The sequence below is a fragment of the Poromitra crassiceps genome (assembly GCF_964638095.1).
Source record: "Poromitra crassiceps genome assembly, chromosome: 30".
In the NCBI taxonomy this organism is placed as follows: Eukaryota; Metazoa; Chordata; class Actinopteri; order Beryciformes; family Melamphaidae; genus Poromitra; species Poromitra crassiceps.
Genome location: NC_139652.1, coordinates 6,843,322 through 6,864,216, shown reverse-complemented (window position 1 = coordinate 6,864,216; position 20,895 = coordinate 6,843,322). Strand labels below are relative to the sequence as shown.

Below are 20,895 nucleotides of genomic sequence, written 5' to 3'. Positions count from 1 at the left end.
AATTATATATAACCCATGATTCATATCCAAGCACACCTCCAAACAACATACTTACTCAAACATTGATTCAGTATGACTTGTAAAATTATGTTTCATATTTCCCAATAATTTGTTTTATGCATTTATTCCATTTTTGTTTCATTTGGGAGTGGATCAATGCTTTTTCCAAATCTGTGACACTGTCTGCACTTGAACATTTGAGCGATGACAAAATGATCCTTTCTATTCATAACGCAGTGGAGCCTCGGGGTTGAAAACCGACGCCTTATTCTTCTTAAACAACACAGCCGTGATTTGTCGGACTGGCAGCCTGATAACACGAGTGGGCATCACAGATGATACAGGACGACCCACTGAGGAGCGCTTTGTTTTAAACCTACGTTGCTTTTCAAAAACATCCCCTTTCAAACACACTGTATTCACAACCTGTCTATTTGTATTCTCCCCCTGCTCTAAAGCTCGCCGACAGTGTTTGTAACCTCCTCAATCAAAACAAGCTGTATGTGTAGTGTCTATTGAGAAGAAGAAAAAAAAGAGAGGAAATAATAAAAACGTTAATAGTCAGTCTGTCAGATGTGCCCATCTGCTGTAAAGGCAACAAAAATAAATGTAACCAGATTTGAATATCTAACATTTGAGGCTGACGGAGAGAGGATGGATCAAAGGGAGGAGAGACACAGCGGAGGGGGGCAATCATAAACACATTGTCTCATTTTAATAAGTGGGGGGGGAATGGCACGCCAGCAAGTTTCATGTGTTTTGGAGTGTGTGTCCGTGTGTGTGTGTGTGAGAGAGAGAGAGAGAGTGTGTGTGTGTGTGTGTGTGTGTGTGTGGGGGGGGTAAAGTGAAACGCATCAAAACTTGGCTAATGAGGGTTGGGTTACAAATGGATGTGCATGAAATATTGATGGCAAGCTTCATTTTGATCTTGGAATGAGATACCTGCAAATCCAGAGTAAGTTATGCACAGAATGACTGCAGGAGGACATGTGTGTGAGGAGTAATCCTGGACTAGAAGCAGAGGTCAACACTAAATAATGACAGAATCTTTAGCTCCTTTAACTACATGAACCAAGTTTTCATAACTGTTCAAATTCTCCACCTTTACTCAAGTTAACCGGCACAGCGGTATGAAGAACCCAGTTAAAGTACGGCTGAACACAATCTGTCATCTGGTTAAGTATTGCTTTTAAGCTTTTTCTTTTTCGCAAAATATATTTATTTTTTGTGTGCAGTTCAGTCCAACTGATTTTTGGCAGCACTTTACATTACAGCTCAGTAACAACATGGTAATAGGGGTTAAATAGTGTGATAATAAAGTAATAACTAGGTAATACCAATGTAATTACCAAAGTAATATCAAGGTAATAGCTTGGTATTAATCAAATTTCAGTCTAATTACCCAGATATACCCATTGTTAATACCAAGCTATTACCTAGTTATGCATCATTATCTAGTAGTATTAATACATTCACCCCTCCCCGCCTTTCAACCATCCAACCTCATGACTAGACTTAACCTCTCATATTGTTCAAGGTCTTGTGTTATTGCATTTCTCATAATCTCACAATCTATTTGTGTTTGATATGATACTATCTCTACAGTGTATTAGTCACTTTTGTTTGTCACATGGTGTGAGCTGAACCACCTGCAGCTCAACGTGTCAAAGACAAAGGAGCTGGTGGTGGACCTGAGGAGGGTCAAGGCTCCGGTGACCCCTGTCTCAATCCACGGGGTCAGTGTTGACATAGTGGAGGATTACAAGTACCTTGGAGTGTACATTGACAATAAACTAGACTGGGCTAAGAACTCTGATGCACTCTACAAGAAGGGGCAAAGCCGTCTCTACTTCCTGAGACGGCTGAGGTCCTTCAACATCTGCCGGACCATGCTGAGGATGTTCTATGAGTCGGTAGTGGCTAGTGCCTTCCTGTATGCTATTGTGTGCTGGGGCAGCAGGCTGAAGGCAGCGGATGCCAACAGACTCAACAAACTGATCCGTAAGGCCAGGGACATTGTGGGGCTGGATCTGGGCTCTCTGACTGCGGTGTCAGAGAAGAGAACGTTGTCCAGGCTACGCTCCATCATGAACAATGACTCGCACCCACTCCACGACGTGCTAGTCAAACACAGGAGTACGTTCAGTGAGAGACTGATTCCACCTAGATGCAATACGGAGAGGCACAGGAAATCATTCCTGCCTGTGGCCATTGGTCTATTTAATGCCTCTCTTAAAAGAGCACCTCGGAGACGCTCAGTCTCCCTGAGACTGAGCCAGCCGATAGGTTAACTGTGCCTGGCTGAGCCACGTGTAACGTATAGGGCAAGCCGACTTAATATAAATCACGTGCACTATGTGCAATATGTCACAGGCAATAATGATAATTGACACGGAATGTATACTATACTTACTCTTCGTATTGGTATTTTGCTACTTAGACATTCTACTTATTTTGTGCTTTTGCTTCTATCGCATTTACTAGTTATTCTATGCTATGTTGTGTTTTTCTGCTTATTGCTAATATTGCATTTACTACGGTTTATTTTTATTTTATTTATGCTATGTGTGTTCTGTGAGCGAGCTACTGTAACTTGTCCCAATTTCCCCCCGGGGATCATTAAAGTCTTTCTGATTCTGATTCTGATTTTGTGTTGCACTTTCAAAACTTGATTATTAAAAAAATCCTCATAACTCCCTTTAAACCTTGCATTGCCATTCCTCTTGTGTCCATGCGGTGTTCATACATGAATAGTGGGAGGCCAAGTCAGGATTTTCTGAATCTTTATTTGCAACGTTAGAATCTTCTGTAATGTACAGGCGTTGGAAATCTTCCCATATATTTTCCACTACAAAAATGACGACTTTCACAAAGAAACAGAAAACAAATACTGAAATGTTCCACCTTTGGTAGCCTTGAATGCAAACCAACCAAAACTGAAATGAACCGTTTTTAACCTACAAATGACAAATGCCCTGCTTAAATAACCAGAGAATGTTCTAGTTCGTCTTATTCAAGTATATCATGTTCTCTTAAAAAAACAACAACAGCGTCATCATCATCATAATAAACGCGAGACTCCAATGAGTCTAATAAAATAAGACCAAGACAGATTTTGCACCATCAGATGGCACGTACCAAATATAACATCTTGGCAATATTATTCATGACGCATACATCCAATACTTATAAATTCAAATTTATCAATACCAATATTCACAAATGAAAATCCAAACCACAATCCTATATATTGTATATACACATACTGTGCTAAAGATACATAACGATTACAGATTCAATATTCAGGAGGAACAAAAACTCATGCTCTCCAATTGTACCAACCAATAATGCAGGTGTTGAAAAATATGGCTTAACATACGCATTCGGGGGGGGGGGGGGGGGATGCCATTTGCTAATTGCTCCTGAGTGGATAAGTGCAATGTGCATTATGTTTGCTTCCTTTCTGAAACGACAGAAAGTGTATTATAATGTATAAGGAGCTGGAGTGTTGGTGCTAGATTAGTGGGAGTGGCTTTGGCCTTAGTGTCGCTGCAGTCAGTCAACCGTTAACGTGCGTTTCTGAACGTTTATAATCGGGTGAAATATGAAGTTTGACCGTGTGGTCAGATCTTATAGTTCTTCTTCAGGACCTCCAGATACTGCTGTGTGGCCCTGCTGACCGGGTCCAGCTCCGCTCCCGAGGCCGAGCCCACCGGGGACATCCGGGCCGAACCGCCATCCAGCTCTGCTGTGGCTGAGGACCAGAGAGAGACCGGGGCGCGTAAGAGATTATAAGGCGACAGCTAAAATTCACATGCACGTACACCATCCGTTTCATTCAAAGATTCCACAAGGCAGCTAAGATTGCTGATTGCTAATGCTAGACAGCTAATGTTTCCGGCCTCAGTGCTGAACTCACCACGGACTAATTCCTTTGATATGTTTCTATCCAATTCACTCTGCATCTGAAGAAAAGGGGAAAGAGAGAGATGAAGTTAAGACTTGAGTTTGAACGCTTTGGTGGAACTCCATCTACTGTATATCATCTCTCAGAGAAGGAGACATTATAGAGATGAGAACTTGCCACAGACACAAGTCATGACACTAGCACCTAGGGGTGCTCCGATCCGGCTAAGCCACGATCCGATCCGATTCCGATTCCTGGGGTCACGATCCGATTCCAGAATCGATTCTCGATTCCAATGATTCTCGATTCCAGAATCTAGAATCGATTCTCAATTATGTAGTTTTATATTGCAATAACACACAAAGGTAAATAAGACAAAAAATGACAAATGTATTAATGCTGAACTTCAAATTCAACTTCTGTATTACAGTCAGGGCCTAAATTCATTTAGCAAACTAGGGGGGAATTCCCCCCTTATGTTCTTCAGATAAAATGGATTTATAGGCTGGGGGGGATCTGTAGACTTTGAGAAGGATTTATAGATTTTGGGGGGAATACATTAACCAGAGTTCTTAAATGCAAGAGGTGGTGGCACCGTGGCAGTACAGTACACAAATGACATGAACATTTGGACACTTATTCAGCCGGTATCTTGCATGTTGCGTTCAGGTGCACTGTAATTTTTTTTTTTTTTTTTTTTTTTTTTTTTTTTACGATTTTAAGAATCGATTCTTGGGAGTTTGGAATCGATCCAGGAATCGTGGCATTAAGAATCGCGATCCTTTCAGAATCGATTTTTTGGAGCACCCCTGCCACCATGAGATCAATGGAAAGACATTTTATGACAAGCATTCAAATTAGTAGCCTACTGCAAAAAAAAGGCCGCAAGAAAATCAGGACTATTGTTTCAAACACAGCAGGACATGCAGGCATGCAAGCTCTGCTCTCCGTGTGGAGTTTCTACAGGCTGTTAACGTTTAAAATCTGACCACAAGCAAAGTCAATGAGGTCAGCTGAATATCATATTATTCCCAACCAAATGAACACAAAATGTTCTTTCTGAAATTCAAGTTCAATGAAATGTGTCATACAAGTCATACAAAAATGTCGGATAATTTTTCTGGTTGAGTCAAGTAAAAATGTGTGAAACGCTCAAGAACCCGTGTTCAATTCAATCCATTAAAAACAAGACCCAATGGAACATTTACTTGGAAAATGGAATGATTCCAGCATTTTTTAGGTATTTTGTGTGTGTACCATATATACATTCTTGAATGGTAGAAATACTTTGACTACTACTTGACATGATGAGGGTGTGTACAGTGTAAATAACTTCTGGGTGAACTATTCCTTTAAGGCTTCACTCTTACTATTAGTCTCATTCATCTAAATGTATTTGGAGTACCTGAACAAAAGAATCCTGCTCAATGATTTCATACATTTCACATCTTCAAATTAAAGACATAAACTCTGGCGCAATCAAGGTGCTGTACTCCAATTCTCGTTTGTGTCAAAACTGTCAAATTGAGTTAAAAATAAATAAATAAATAAATAAAAAATAAATAAATAAAAAATAAATAAATAAAAAATAAATAAATAAATACATAAATAAATACATAAATAAATAGTTTCTACCCTATCAAACAACCTTGTAGGATGGAGAAAACCTAGTAAAAGCAGAGAAATCAAGGAGGAAGTGTATATAATCAACATGGTTTTCGACGGTGGGACTCTCATCAGTTTGCTGCGTTACCATTGCCCTCCAAACTGAACTAGACACACAATGTGACTGGTAGAAACGTGCAATGCAAAAAGCCAAGGTTACATTATTTTGTTTTCTGGACTATTTCAGACATACAGCATAATCTTCCATTTTCAAATTCCTATGTGATTATTAAAAAAGAAAAAGAGGGAAAAAAGTACGTAGATCTGTCAGCAGCCAAGCACTTCACCAAACAATAACAAACTAAATCTGAATTTGAAATTGTATTCAACGGATAGCCCCTTGAGATGAACCATCTCGTTTTCAAGGGGGTCCAATGAATAAATGAATGTCCCGGATACTTGGAAAGCTTTGCGGAGACACATGGTTTTTCATAACTTTCCCAGTCAAAGATGTTTAAATTCTATGACTTTTCCAGGCAGTCGTTTGACTGTAGGAACCATGAAACTCATGGTTGCACGTGAACAGAGCTGTGAAGAGAGTACCGCAGGAATGAGTCTGGAAGTAGGGGGGAAAGTGAAGAGGATTTTAGTCTGGGGGTTTTAGTCTGGGGATTTTAGTCTGGGGATTTTGGTCTGGGGGTTTTAGTCTGGGGATTTTAGTCTGGGGATTTTGGTCTGGGGGTTTTAGTCTGGGGATTTCGGTTAAATCCATGAACTTTTATGACTTTTGAAGCGTAAATGCTTTTTTTATGCGATTTTCAGAAAACACTTCAAAAGTCATAAAAGTGCTCCTCGTTTGTGAAGATGATCCTCCTGATGAACACAAACTTCGCTGTTTCATAAACCTTTGTTAACCACAGACCTTATTTCAGGCATTTAACCGAAATCCCCACACTAAAATCCCATCCCCTTTTCCCCTTACGAACCAGCATGGCGGCAACCTTTGGGTAAGCCTACAAAAAGCGTCACCCCCGCGGTACTCCACTGTATGTGGGGGAAATAGCCCGAGAGCAGCAGCCAATCAGACACTGAGCTAAGCACAACTACACACCTGGTCATGAGTGTGGCTGAAGAGAGGACAGATGACAGACAGACTTTTGAGCTAGAAGCTGAAGGAGTGAGAAATAGAAGAGAGGTTAAGCGTCAAATCCTGCTACCACAAAGACTAGAGACAGACTAGAGACAGACCAGAGACAGACTAGAGGCACAGCAGAGACAGACTAGAGACAGACCAGAGACAGACTAGAGGCACAGCAGAGACAGACTAGAGACAGACCAGAGACAGACTAGAGACAGACCAGAGACAGACTAGAGGCACAGCAGAGACAGACTAGAGACAGACTAGAGGCACAGCAGAGACATACTAGAGACAGACTAGAGGCACAGCAGAGACAGACTAGACTGAAGAAGAAGGGGGGATATGAAGAAGGAAGAACTTCTTAGTTTCTAAGGTGCAGTTGGAGAAGGAAGACAGCCATTCAGAGGATGTGTCGTTAGATCAGTTTCACCACTCAGCTTCATTTGAATAAAGCCGCCTTTACAATCTAAAATATTAGATTAGATTAGGGATGCACCGATATGAAAAGTTTGGCCGATACCGATAACCGATATTTGCCGATGCCGATATGATCTGTATAAAAACACGTTATATGATCATCGAATTTTGTACATATTGAAAAAGTAATGCATTTCTTTATTTACAAAACCTTGGAAAAGCCCATACATCATAGATTCACCGCATTGTTTCCTCTCAATGTGAACATTTTGGCTGATACCGATAACCGATATTAACATTGCAACATCGGACCGATGCGGATATGTTAAAAAATGACTAACATCTGCCGACACCGATATGATTGCCGATATATCGTGCATCCCTAGATTAGATAGAAGCTTCAAAACCCCCAGATTAAAATGAGTATTACCCTGGATACTGTCCTACCTGCAGTCACGACAAGGAGATAAGACATTAATAGATGTTTATGGGAGATGTGGATATGTGAGATTTCGGTGTGTGCGTCTGGGTTGTGTGTGTGTGTGTGTGTGTGTGTGTGTGTGTGAATGAGTGTGATTTCTATGGAACTTTGTGATTTTATACAACTGTAACTTTGGTGTGTTGAGTCTGGTGTAGAGAGGACTGTTATCCTGTAGCAGACACTTCATTAAACTTCATGACGCAGATTAAAATGAGTATTAACCTGGATACTGCAGTCATGACACAGGAAACGCAATCTCTTTCAATAAAGAGCCACCAGTTAAAGCAAATTTATACTGACTGCGGAGTGTCCGGTGTCCGCGGTGTTCACGGCAAGACCGATCTCTCCGCAGAGGCACATCCTTTTATGGTAAATACGGTAGGAGTGCAGCGTCTGCAGAGAGCGGAGAATCCCCCTCCAGGCTCTCGTTGTGTTTTTAGCGAGAATGCAAATGTCACATCAGTTCTTCCGTGTGTGATCCTGATTTATATCGGCGAATAATCAATCCTAGTGCAATTGTAGGCTATTTTCAGTTTGTTTTTAGCAAGTAAGTTTGTTGTCTTCTTGTTTTTGTGCTTTGCATAAAAAAATTTCGATCTCAAATCGTTTTTATTGATGTAGTAAATTGTAGGCTATTCACTCTAAAATGGGCTCCCTCATGACTGTGAGAAAAGGATCATGTTGCTCCCTCACTCATGTGGCGATGCTCAAACCCGTTCATTTTGCACTGATTTCGCCGGTCACTTGGTCAGTTTGTGGAGGCTTCTTCCCTATACAAACCATAGCAAACATTAGCCAATCATAGCCTCGGAATTGACTGCACGAGCTCGCGGTGGGCTCCGTGGAGTTACATTTTTTGAGAGGAGCGCGGAGCTCCGTGCAGTCCCTCCGCAGAGCCTGTGCGGAGCGCCACGCTTGCCGCACAGAGCCTCCGCTCCGCAAACACCGGACACACCGCAGTTAGTATAAATTAGCTTTTACACAGTAACAATGCTGACAACAGTGATACTATGGGAATGAAATGGCCCAAAGAAACTTGTCAACATAAAGGACAATATTCCTCCAGGTATGTGTGTGTGTGTAGTGTGTGTGTGTCAGAGTTGCTGACTGTGCAGACCTTGGCCAGGTAGTCCTCCACACTGCTGCTCTGTCCGTCTGTCATGGTGCTGTTGAGGAGGGGGAGACCCAGGCTGAGGCTCCTGGTGAGCGGCCCCAGCGTGGCCCCGAAGGTCGGCGGCGAGCCCAAGGAGCCCACGTCCAGCGAGGGCCCCCCGAGGCTACCGTTGACCACGCTGCCCGTGAGAAAAGACTTGTTGCGATGGTGCTCGTTTAGCAGCTTGGCATTGGCTTCTGCCCGCCGGTTGTTTGCCCTGCGGGTGAAAACATAGCACAGGTTAATCACTTATGAATTTACGAAAACATATTTCACCAACATCAGGACCAGAAACGCAAGGTCGTCACATGGTTTTCAGGTTTCAGGGGGTTCCTCCGTATATAACCCCCCCACTAAAAACATGCAGAAGATCAGATCGTCATCGTCATCCGACCAGTGACGACAACATCCGAAGTTGGTCCCCGGGCGCTGTACGAGAAAGCGACCACTGCTCCTGGCCTGCCCCTCGGAGGAAAGGACATGCCTGGATGGGTTAAATGCAGAGGACACTTTGCGTGTGTTGTGGCCGCATGCATGTATTGTGGTGTTCGTGTGACAATAAAAGACGGGCTTGTCCGTTACGAGAGAGAGTTTTTTTTAGGTTCTGATGGAGTGCACCCATCACAGCCAAGACATGCAGTCCAGTGTACAGGCTTCAGTATGGTTTGAATGCAGTACACTGAATCTGTCATGTAGCACGTTGATAGTACATGGATAATATCATTGAGTATGGTCAAAGTAATATAGATACGTTGTTATAATTGTTTTATGTGCTACACAGTTGTCAGTCATAGCCAGTGTATGGCCAATTATAACAAATACATGATTGCTAAACCTAATTCCAACAGCATCAATGCAGACTACACTAAGCAAATAATTCCTCGGCTTACAAGCAGTCTGCGGGCCAGACGAGAAGGAAGAATGCTGTTACTTTACGATATCTATGACAAAATGTGTATTGTGTGGTAGCAGCTATCTACAGCGCCCCCTACAGACCTTAGTGCCCCCAATGAAAAGCTGTCGCTGAGCTGCTCTCACCTCTCCAGTTTGGCAGCGAGGGATTTGCGGAGTCGGAGCTCCTCTGTGTAGAGCTGGCGGTAGCGCTCCAGCTCGGTGCGGGTGGAGTCTCTCTGGCTCAGGCTGTCCTGGTGGGTGGTGCGCGCGCGGCCCAGCTCCCCCTCCAGCTCCCGGATCCTCTGCTCCAGCTGGGTGCGCAGGTTGGCCTCATTGACTGACTTAATCTGATCCAATGCTTCCTGGGACGCTGCCTGGGACTGGGGAGACGAAGACAGATCATATTAACCAGATGCAGTCACATTTTTACTAGGCGTAGCGCGCAAAGGTATGAAGAATATTAATTACTAATTATTAATACTGCGTGTCGCAACAGAAATATATAGGCTCCCTTCTTCTTCCCGTCAAGCTGTCTGAGTCGTTGCTCCACCCCCTCTGTCTCTCAGGCCATGTTCAGACTAGGAGGCCAAATCTGATTTGTGAACTTTAGTGACCTATTAATGACTTTATCCAGATTGGTTTTATGAGTCTGGACGCTCCAAGTCTGATTTGTGTCACTTGTCCCAAACCACATATGGAGGTGTTTCCAATCTGCTTCCAATGTGCTTTTGACTGATCATGTGACTTCAGTGCGGACGCGCAGATCCACCAAATCTGATTTGAACGTCACTCGCAACTCGTCATCAAATGCTTCTGCGCAGGAAAACCACGTCACACCAACATACGTATTTACTGCCGCCCACGTCGTTACCATAGCAACCCATGAAGAGATAGGCTGTTTAGGTCTGGACACAGAGATCCGACTTGAAAATCAGATTTGTGGCAGTGCGGACACACTCCCAAATCAGATTTGGCAAACCAATCAAGATAATGATGATTCATGACTTTATCAGCAAATCGGATTTGCCTGTAATGTGAACATGGCCTCAGACTAGCGCATGTCATGCTTCCTCCGATACATGTGGAGTCAGCAGCCCTTTCTTTTTTCACCTGACACAGAGGAGTTTCACCGGCAGCTATTCCCCCGAACGACCACAGGAGGCGCTAGTGCAGCGATCAAGACCAGGACACTGCACAGTGGTAGATTTGTCGCCTCACATCGAGAAGGTCCTGGGTTCGTTTCCCGCCTGGGACGCCGTGGCGGGCACTTAGGTGGTGTCCGCCCCCCCCCCCCATGTCTTCAGTGCCTCTCGTGTGTGTGTGTGTGGAGTTTGCATGTTCTCCCCCCGTGCTCCCAGTTGGTTTCCTCCGTACAACATTGGTATGGACCCGCACGAGAAACACGCAGAAGATGGTCACCTGACCAGCGACGACTACATGGCTGCGCTGTACACTAAAGGAAGCTGCCCATGCTCCTGGCTGCCCCCTGGAGGAAGGACGCGCCTCAATGAGAAAAACGCAGACTGTATTTCACCAGCCACCGTCTGCACGAGTGTGTTTGTGTATTTAGTCATTCTAACGGGTGTGCTGCGTTCCTATAATCAACACAATCCCCTAATAGGATGCCTACCTGCAGGAAGAGGTTGACCTCCTCCAGCTTGTGCCGTAGCTCCTGGCGCGCCCTCTCCTCCGTGTCGCGGCGGTACTGCTCGGCCTGGCTCTGGTCCATCAGGCCCGCCTCCCTCTGCCTCCTCAGGCCCGACACCTCCTCCTCCAGCTCCCTCTTGCTCCTCTCCAGCCGCTCGCTGCTGCTGCGACTCGGACCCTTCAGGGAGCTCAGCTGCTCCTTCAGCTCCTCGTTCTCCCTCTCCAGCTGCTTGCAGCGAGACGCCTCCTTCCCCAGCTGCACCTGCAGATCGTCCACCTGGGGACAGACGGGAGGGGACAGGGGATGTCAACGGTCAGTTTCCCATATCGAGGAACAAGAGGGATTTTAACTGGAGCTCAAAGACATGTGCGGTAGGGCTGCACGATTGATCGTATTTTCATCGTCATCGCGATATCAAAATGCGCGATGAACACATCGCAAAAGTCACGTGTTATCGCAAAAAAAAAAATTTTTTTTTTTTTTTTTTTTTTTACAGTGCACCTGAACGCAACATGCAAGATACCCGCTGAATAAGTGTCCAAATGTTCATGTCATTCTGGCCAATACTCCACTTCTGTTATAACATTTCAGTCTGGAATATGGAATATCTTTCAATAATCGTTATGACTAAAAGGCTAAAAGTAATCTCGTGTAAGAAATGACTGTTCTACATTGAAGTAAAAATGTAAATAATTAACTTGTTGGTTTTGGATTTTTTTTAGCTTCAAGAGTGCATTTTTGTTCGTATGACCATCAACACAGGCTTTGAGAATCCCGTGCCACTTACTGATACGTATGCTTAAATTAACACACTCATATTGCAAAATGAATTTAGGCCCTCACTGTAATACTTCAGAAGTTGAATTTGAAGTTCAGCATTAATAAATTTGTCATTTTTTGTCTTAGATTTACCTTTGTGTGTTATTGCAATATAAAACTACATAATTGAGAATCGATTCTAGATTCTGGAATCGAGAATCGTTGGAATCGAGAATCGATTCTGGAATCGGATCGTGACCCCAGGAATCGGAATCGGATCGGATCGTGGCTTAGCCGGATCGGAGCACCCCTACCCATTAATATTTTTGTTTATAGCTTTTTTTTATTTATCGCAGGTCATATCGTCATCGCAATATTGAACAGTGTTATCGCACATCGCAGCTTTTCCTCATATCGTGCAGCCCTAATGTGCGGTATGTTAATACTCCCGAGTGCCCCTGAGCAAGGCGATGGCAAAAAAGAACTGGAGTTGGTCCCCGGGCGCTGCACTGCGGCTGCCCACTGCTCCTAGTTCTAGGAAGGTTCCTAGTAGAGGATGGGTCAAATGCAGAGGAGGAATTTCCCCCACGGGGATAAAAAAAGGATAACTTACGGTAACTTTAACTTAACTCTATAGCGGATTCTTTGTGGCATGTGGAGCGAGGGCAGTAGAGGGCAGTAGAGTACTGGGGGTTAGGTCAAAGTCAATGTTCAATAGTATGTTTAATTAGGTATATGCTATTTGCACCTAACAGAATGTTATTATGTTGAATTATGTTTAAAGTATGTTCATGCCATTTGCACATATGGGCAGTGAATACGCCACTGTCTGTGGCGTGTCTTACTGCTTTATTGCTTGTTGCCTCTTGCTTTTATTTATTTATCTTTTATTTTTTGCACTATGTTGTAACGGAGCCTACAGCACAAGAGTTTCACACGTGATACTTGTACTACGGAGTGACAATAAAAATCTTGAATCTTGAAGTCACGAGTAAAACATCAGAGTAATGAAAGGTCACACATACTGTAAGCAAACAAACAAAATATTGCTGTAATTAAGAATGTGTTCAGAGTCACTCGCATAGTTCAGTAAGGTGCCGTGCACACAGGACGTGTGTATTTGAGAAGCCAGCGCCTTTCTGCAATTCCTTCTCTATGGTGGACATGCTAGGAGCGCTCCTCTTTCAAGGAGCGCACCTGGCGTTTAAGCGCTCTTAGCAGCTAGTGTTTTTGGGCGGAGCGCTCTGGGCGTCTCAAGCTGAACAAAGTTGAACATTTGGAGGAGAAGCGCGCTGCTCGTCGGTCACTCCTCCTACCTCTTCTCCTGCCAGGGGGATCTTCAACCTGCGCTGCTGCCAGAATTGCCAATAATCTGGCTTTCATGTTCACAGTGAATCGACAACATCAAACAGACGAAACTAGCTGGCTACCGTCCGTGTGAGTTGCGTCCTGAACAGGGCCCGAAATTAGAGCCCGCCACCCGCCAATGGCGGGCAGATTTGAGGTTTGGCGAGTTAGGTTTGGCGTCTGTCCGCCACGTTTCCGTGTGCCGCAAGCAGGGCCCGAAATTAGAGCCCGCCACCCGCCAATGGCGGGCATATTTTAGCTTTGGCGAGTTAGGTTTGGCGTCTCTCCGCCACGTGGCGGGTCGCAAAATAGTCGTCATGTAATATTAAAACTGTGTGTAGCCGCCTGTGTCCACCTAGCGTCTTTTTCCGACTGTTAAACGCTGGGAGTGCGCTGCGGAGCACTGATCCCAGCCACAATATACAAGGAAGCAGTCTGAAATTAACGTTAGTTCAATGCAGTAGTATAACATGAGTGCTTCCTGAGGCTGTTCCATTCTGGCTCTCCGGTATAGGCTACCAAACGTGACTGGAATGAAATGCAGTCTCAATTTAGCGGAGGTAAATTGACAGCCGAACGTCGGGCGAATCAATCAATCAATGAATCAATCGCTCGCGCTTGTTGCCGAGCTCGTATGATGAGGAGATGAATCAAAATGCTTACCACCAATAAAGCCGGAGCCGAGAGAACGAGTGCAGGAGAGCTAATGCAGGTGCCAGGTGTGAGTGGGAGAGAAAGGTGCGTAGCCCAAGTTGTGCACTGTCTGTCTGCACTGAGACTGTCGCAGTTATTACTTTTAGCTGCGTTTTTTTTTTTTTACAACAATTTAAGCTCAAGATTGACTTGACATGTATTGATAAGATTGACTTGACATGTATTGATTAATCAATCATCAATCAATATATTAAAATAATTTGCTTCAAATTTTACTCTGGCCTCTTATTTAAGTGTGTATTCTTCAACGTAATACCTTATCTACTTGAAATGTACTGATTTTTTTTTATATATATGGATATATGTGACACAAAAATGCGTTTTTTTTTTTGGCCGGTAAGAAATATGCTTGGCGGGTAGATGTTTTCCATCTACCCGCCACTGGCCGGTGGGTCAAAAAGTTAATTTCGGGCCCTGGCCGCAAGTATGCCAAAAAGAAAAATAGAAACAACACGTTTGTCATCGGTAGTAAATCAATGAAGCTGGAAGCCGTTCGTGACCATGAACAGAGCCAGTGTCACATTGGCTGCAAAGAGGAGAAGTAGAGAGAGGGTGAGGAGTTATGTTTACACAACCTTCAAATTTACTTCTGTTCTGTTAAATCCTGCAAAGAGGGTAGAGAGTGAGGAGTCTGATGATGTTTAACATTAGGTTACAATTTAAGCTCAAGATTGACATGACATGTATTGATAAGATTGACTTGACATGTATTGATTAATCAATCGTCAATCAATATATTAAAATAATTTGCTTCAAATTTTACTCTGGCCTCTTGTTTAAGTGTGTATTCTTCAACGTAATACCTTATCTACTTGAAATGTGCTGAAAAAAATGTATATATATGGATATTTTCTTTTTGGCCGGTAAGAAATATGCTTGGCGGGTAGATTTTTTCCATCTACCCGCCACTGGCCGGTGGGTCAAAAAGTTAATTTCGGGCCCTGGTCCTGAACTGTACTGCACGCGACTGCAGGGAAAAACAAAAACACAAAAAATATTCCGTGACCGACCTGATCCTTCATCCGCCCGATGGCGCCCTCGGCCTGGCTGTGTCTGCCCATCTCCATCCTCAGACTGCTCATCGGAGATCCAAACTCTGCTCCACCACCTCCGCCCTGCTCCCGCAGCTTCTTCTTAGCCGTTTTCAACAAAGTACGCAGCCTTGATCACAGAGACACACACAATGTGACTATGAGGCACACGACACAAAACCTACATATTATAAAATATTATATTATATAATTCTATAATATTATTATTATTCTATAATATTATTATTATAGAATAAGATTGAGACCATAATATTTCTCTTCCAAACTTGTCATGACCTATAATTAACTAACTGCTCAGAAATAACTGGCTGGATTAACTTGATCAATTATTCCCAATTGTATCATTATTAGTATCAACTATAACGGTACATTAAGCTCAACTTGAATTTATTATTTGTCCTGACTCATTAGAGATATCCTACAGACTCGGTACATTTAAAGCAGATTTTATAGTCCAAAGTAAACATAATGTCAAGCATGAATGTAAAAAAACACACCGGCGTTTACACTTAAGTTTGTATACTTCCGTGGTGTAACATGTGGTTGAAACCCCGTACACAGGGTGGCAGTGTTCAAAAAACGTCATATTGCACTAAAACCAAACGTAGAAGAACAGGAAGCAGACGAAAATCCGGTGAAAACAAACATCCCTACGACACACGTCATGATCACCCCTATGATGATCAACAATCAATTGAGTGCGCGATGGCAAAGACTCGACATGAAACGGAGATTTTTGGGCAGATGTACAACATTTAGGCACAGCCACTTTTCAACCCCAAATTTACCCCGCTAGCTGGACGCTTCTCGCTCATACTGAGCACATTTCAAAAACCGAAAAGCATTTATCTGGAGCACCTCGAGCAGCCCGGAAGTCGTTGTTCCTGCTCCAGATAAATGCTTTTCGGTTTTTGAAAGACAGAAAAGTGGATTTTATGCAACAATTTGGATGCAACAACTAGGTGTCATTAAAAGAAGAGGATGTTTTGCATCGGATAGCGTCTTCACTTCACGTGAAGACTCAGGTAGGAGCCGGCATTTAGACCTAGACGTGAAAATGGCACAGTGTAAAATGGGAAATGCGTGACGTTTGCCGGGCGCTAATGTGCTCAGTATGAGTGAGAAGCGCCCGGCTAGCGGGGTAAACCCCAAATATGCATCAAACATCAGTTTACAAGCCGAGATGGCATTTTCATCAAAGTATAAAATGCGCTTCAAACATGCTTCTAGTTGTGACGACAACAGACAGATTCAGACACAAAACACATCAAACAAGCCACAAGGAACATTTACATTACCTCTATGCCCACCAACATACACTGTCAACATAAACAATCTCAGGCAGCAATCTACATTACTAAGCATTCCTCAACAAAACAAGGTGTATATATATATATATATATATATATATATATATATAGTGTTGGGGGTAACTCATTACAAAAGTAACAAATTACATGTAATATATTACTTTTAGCAGTAACTCAGTAATATAACTTATTACTTATAGGATTTCAGTAATATTATACCAGTTACTTTGTCAAGTAACTCAAGTTACAAATTGAGTTACATTTGATTAAATCAAAGCACATATTTAAAAAAGATACAATCATTTCCTAATCAAACTGTGTGTTTTTATGCAAATAACCACTATAGATGACAATAAGAAAGGAAAAGGATAACATTTAGAATTTTGGATTGTTTACACTGATTTCAAGGTGGTTGAAATTATTTTTCGGGATGGTTCCGGGGCAGCAATGTCATTCTGCTGCTGCTGTTATTTTGGTGAAAGTAATGCAAAAGTAGTGTGATAAGTAATGAGTTACTCTACACAGAAAGTAATATTGTAAAGTAACTTATTACTTTCAAATGAAAGTAACTAGTAATATGTAGTATATTACATTTTGAAAGTAACTTGCCCAACACTGTATATATATATATATATATATATATATATATATATATATATATATATATATATATATATATACACCTACATATACTAGGGGAACACAAAGAGCCACTTGACATGACACAAGCTGTCATGAGCACGGATGTGATCAAAAACCCCAAGCGGGGGGAAAGTCTCATTAGGAATGAATGGGTGTGCACGAGCGCCTCCTCTGGTCAGTCGGGGGGACCGTTTCGGTGCGGAAGGGGGGAATAGCGTGATCCTCCCACGTGCTACGTCCTACCGGTGAAGCTCCTGCTTTTTCCAGGTGAAAAGAAGCGGCTGGCTACTGCACGTGCGTCGGAGGAAGCGTGGCGCTAGTCTCGGCTCTCCCCAGATCAGCAGAGGGCGGAGCAGCGACCAGGGCAGCAGAGGGAAAATGGGGCAAGTACAATTGGGGACAAAATCGGAAAAAACAACAAACAAACAAACCAAATGTATGGGTGTTGTCTGTCCACAAACCTTGAACCCCTGACAAAGCCCCCCTGTAAAAAATATAAATGAATCACATCCTTGCACCAGGAAACAGAAAGGCGTATCCAGAAGCCAGGAACGATTGCACTCTACTGGGTCCTGGGAGGGTCTACACAGCGGGAGGAGGTTCTGCCGTAGGTGAGGAGGAGGACGTTAGGTGTCACCTGTACATTTCTTTCTGAAGCTCCGTGTTCCTGTTCATCTCCTGGTCCAGCCGGCTGTCCATCGCCTTCTTCTGCTCCGCTATCTTCTTGGCTTTCTTCTTTTCTATCTCAATCTGGAAGACAGGCCACATGCTGATGAGTCCTCAAAGCCACACCAGACCAGCTATATTGTCACGAGGAACTTGTGTCGTAAATTTAACCCATACCACATTAGTTTGCAATGTTTTTGATCTGTAAATATTTCTGTACATTCTCTGCATATGAGTCAGTACCTCTGGACATTTATGTCTGTATGTATACTACATTTATGACTTTGCCATTTTCTCATGTACGTCTTTTTTTCCCTTTGCTGAATCTTATTACTATTTACTGCTGTTACGACGATGACTGAATTTCCCACATGAACATGAAAGATTCCCCTTATCTTAATCAACCCTTAACCCACAATACTCAGAATTGTGCGATGCTCCTCACAATACATAGATTGCTATTACAATACCTATGTACCGTTATGTTATATATCGCTTATCGTCTCTTATCCTTTCTTGAAAACAAAACCAGTGTCACCTGCGTGTTGAGCTCTCCCTTCTCCTTCTCCAGCTCTGCCAGGCGCAGACCCAGTTTAGAGCGGCTCTTCAGCTCCTCCTCCCACAAGGCCTGAGAGTCCTGGGCCGTGTGGGACAACATGCTTTGCTTCTGTACCTGAGGAGGACAGGGGGACAGATGCTGAACATCGAATTATAAAACACGAAGAATATAATAATATATAGAGTACGGCAGGAACGAGTGGGAAGTAGCAAATCGCCGCCATTTTGGCTGGTAAGGGGGAAAAGCTGTGGGATTTTAGAATGGGGATTTCGGTGAAATGCGTGAAACAAGGCCTGTGGTTAACGCAAGCTTATAGGAATGGAAATTTGTGTTCAGCCAGGATAATCTTCACAAACAAGGACCACGTTTATGATTTTTGAGGCGTGAATGCATTTTTTGAACGCGATTTTTAGAAAACACTTCAAAACTCCTAAAAGTGGTCCTCGTTTGTGATGATTATGCTGCTGAACACAAACTTCCACTCCCATAAGCTTGTGTTAAACCACAAATCCCCATACTAAAATCCCATAACCTTTTCCCCTTACGACCAACATAGCGGCGATTTCTGGGTAAGCCTACAAAAAGAGACGTCATCCCTGCGGCACTCTAATGGTAGCTAAGCTAACAGCAGCATGGTAAAATAACATGGGTCAAATAGGACTCCTAAAATGGGAGAGAATTTGTGTAAAGACTGGCTAAGGATGAATTAAGAAATCACTAGAGCTGAAAGTTTGATTAAGAAAGAAACCAAATATGCCACCAAACCTCTCGATTGAGTTGGTCTTCCAAAGTCATCTTACTGCCTTGGAGGTTTGTCACCAAGTCCTCCAAACGGTTTCTGACCTGAGGGAGTCAGAGAAAGTGTGAAATGTGTGAGAAACTTGGTTTGGTTTGGTTGCTTTTCTTTTGACATTTTCACCACTTCGGAAAGTCAGGAGGGTGCTTCAATCTAGACAAGAGGAAGTAACATGCACCATGATACCAAGGAGCAAAAGACCCCACATGCAACTAACGATTATTTTCATAATCGATTAATCTGTCGATTATTTTCTCGATTCATCGATTAGTTGTTTTGGTCTATAAAATGTCAGAAAATGGTAGCAAATGACGATCGGTGTTTCCCAAAGCCCAAGATGACGCCCTCAAATGTCTCGTTTTGTCCACAACTCAGAAGATAATATCAGTTTACCGTCATACAGGAGTAAAGAAACCAGAAAATATTCACATTTAAGAAGGTGGAATCAGATTAAAATTGTACTCAAAACGATTCATCGATTATCAAAATAGTTGTCAATTAATTTTCTGTCGATCGACTAATCGATTAATAATCGTTGCAGCTCTAATACCAAGATCATGCTTGGGGGGGAGAAAGCACACGGCCCCATCACCAGAACAAGAAAGGGGAAAAAGGACCCAAACCAGATCAGAGGATGTATATTGTTTCATGTATTTGAATGAATTCATCTAAGTTCATTTATTTATTTTGGGGGGGGGGGGGGGGGGGAGAACTTAGGTCAACCCACACAGAGAGACTAAGCCAACACCCACAATACCAACCCCTCCTCCAGGTGAAGAGTCAGATGGCTGAAAAAGATTGAACACCTTATAATATATCAACAACCATTCCATAATGAAACATCAGCCACAACAAATGAGATGGTGCTGAACATCACCATATTGAGATATTTTGCTCTTTTGTTTTTTAGATGTTCATGACAGTGGATTCGATGCCAGCCACGGATTTCCTGTGTAAAATAACTTTATGTGTGGGGACAGATGATTGGGTAAACTTTATGTGTGGGGGCAGATGATTGGGTTAGAGTTGCTTTTTGGTTGGCATCACTCACCATGGCAGCTTCCTGGGCCCCTTTCTGTAGTGCGTCAATTTTGTTGGACTGCTGCTTCGCGGCCGCCTCCAGCCTGGCGTTCTCTATCTCCAGCCTAACATGACATCACATTGACACTCGCTATCACAGGCAATCATCTCTCTATGTAGAGTTCAAGGAGGAGATATACATTTACATATACATTTGGAATATGCTTCCACTCCCCCACAAATGACAGTGTCACCTCAGCGAATCCCCAATGTGAACAGTGAAGACAATGTACTCTGGTGTGTGTGTGTGTGTGTGTGTGTGTGTGTGTGTGTGTGTGTGTGTGTATGTGTGTATGTACTCTGGTGTGTGTGTGTGTGGATGTATGTGTGTGTGTGGATGTAGTGTGTGTGTGTGTGTGTGTGTGTGTGTGTGGGGGTGTGTGTGTGTGTGTGTGTGTGTGTGTGTGTATGTGTGTGTGGATGTAGTGTGTGTGTGTGTGTGTGTGTGTGTGTGTGTGTGTGTATGTACTCTGGTGTGTGTGTGTGTGTGTGTGTGTGTGTGTGTGCGTATGGACCTCTGCACAGCTTCCTCCAGCTGTCTGATGGTGGTGTCTGAGGCTGCCGAGGCTGACAGCACCTCCTGGAGTTTCTGAGAAGCAGAGGCGAGCTCCCTCTCCCTCTCATCCAGACTGCTCTTCACACTATTAATACGTCTCTCGGCCTGAACGTACTGGTCCTCGCTTTCCTCCAGCTACATGACAGAGACAGAGCATCCACCAGATCACAG

At 43.3% G+C, this 20,895-nt stretch overlaps 1 protein-coding gene across 1 annotated transcript in view; it reads right to left on the bottom strand.

Moving 5' to 3' along the window:
- Positions 1-2,795: 2,795 nt before the first annotated feature.
- ankrd26 (ankyrin repeat domain containing 26) overlaps positions 2,796-20,895 on the bottom strand; it is a gene marked incomplete at its 5' end in the record, with an annotated part of 57,551 nt that continues 39,451 nt past the window's right edge. Inside the window, 12 exons of the mRNA XM_083663305.1 lie at positions 2,796-3,754; positions 3,920-3,965; positions 8,666-8,918; positions 9,740-9,975; positions 11,226-11,519; positions 15,074-15,224; positions 17,705-17,817; positions 18,272-18,406; positions 19,058-19,135; positions 19,850-19,876; positions 20,140-20,233; positions 20,684-20,859. Of these exons, the coding sequence (XP_083519431.1) occupies positions 3,624-3,754; positions 3,920-3,965; positions 8,666-8,918; positions 9,740-9,975; positions 11,226-11,519; positions 15,074-15,224; positions 17,705-17,817; positions 18,272-18,406; positions 19,058-19,135; positions 19,850-19,876; positions 20,140-20,233; positions 20,684-20,859 (1,734 nt within the window). The 3' untranslated portion in view covers positions 2,796-3,623. The remainder of the gene's footprint in view (positions 3,755-3,919; positions 3,966-8,665; positions 8,919-9,739; positions 9,976-11,225; positions 11,520-15,073; positions 15,225-17,704; positions 17,818-18,271; positions 18,407-19,057; positions 19,136-19,849; positions 19,877-20,139; positions 20,234-20,683; positions 20,860-20,895) is intronic.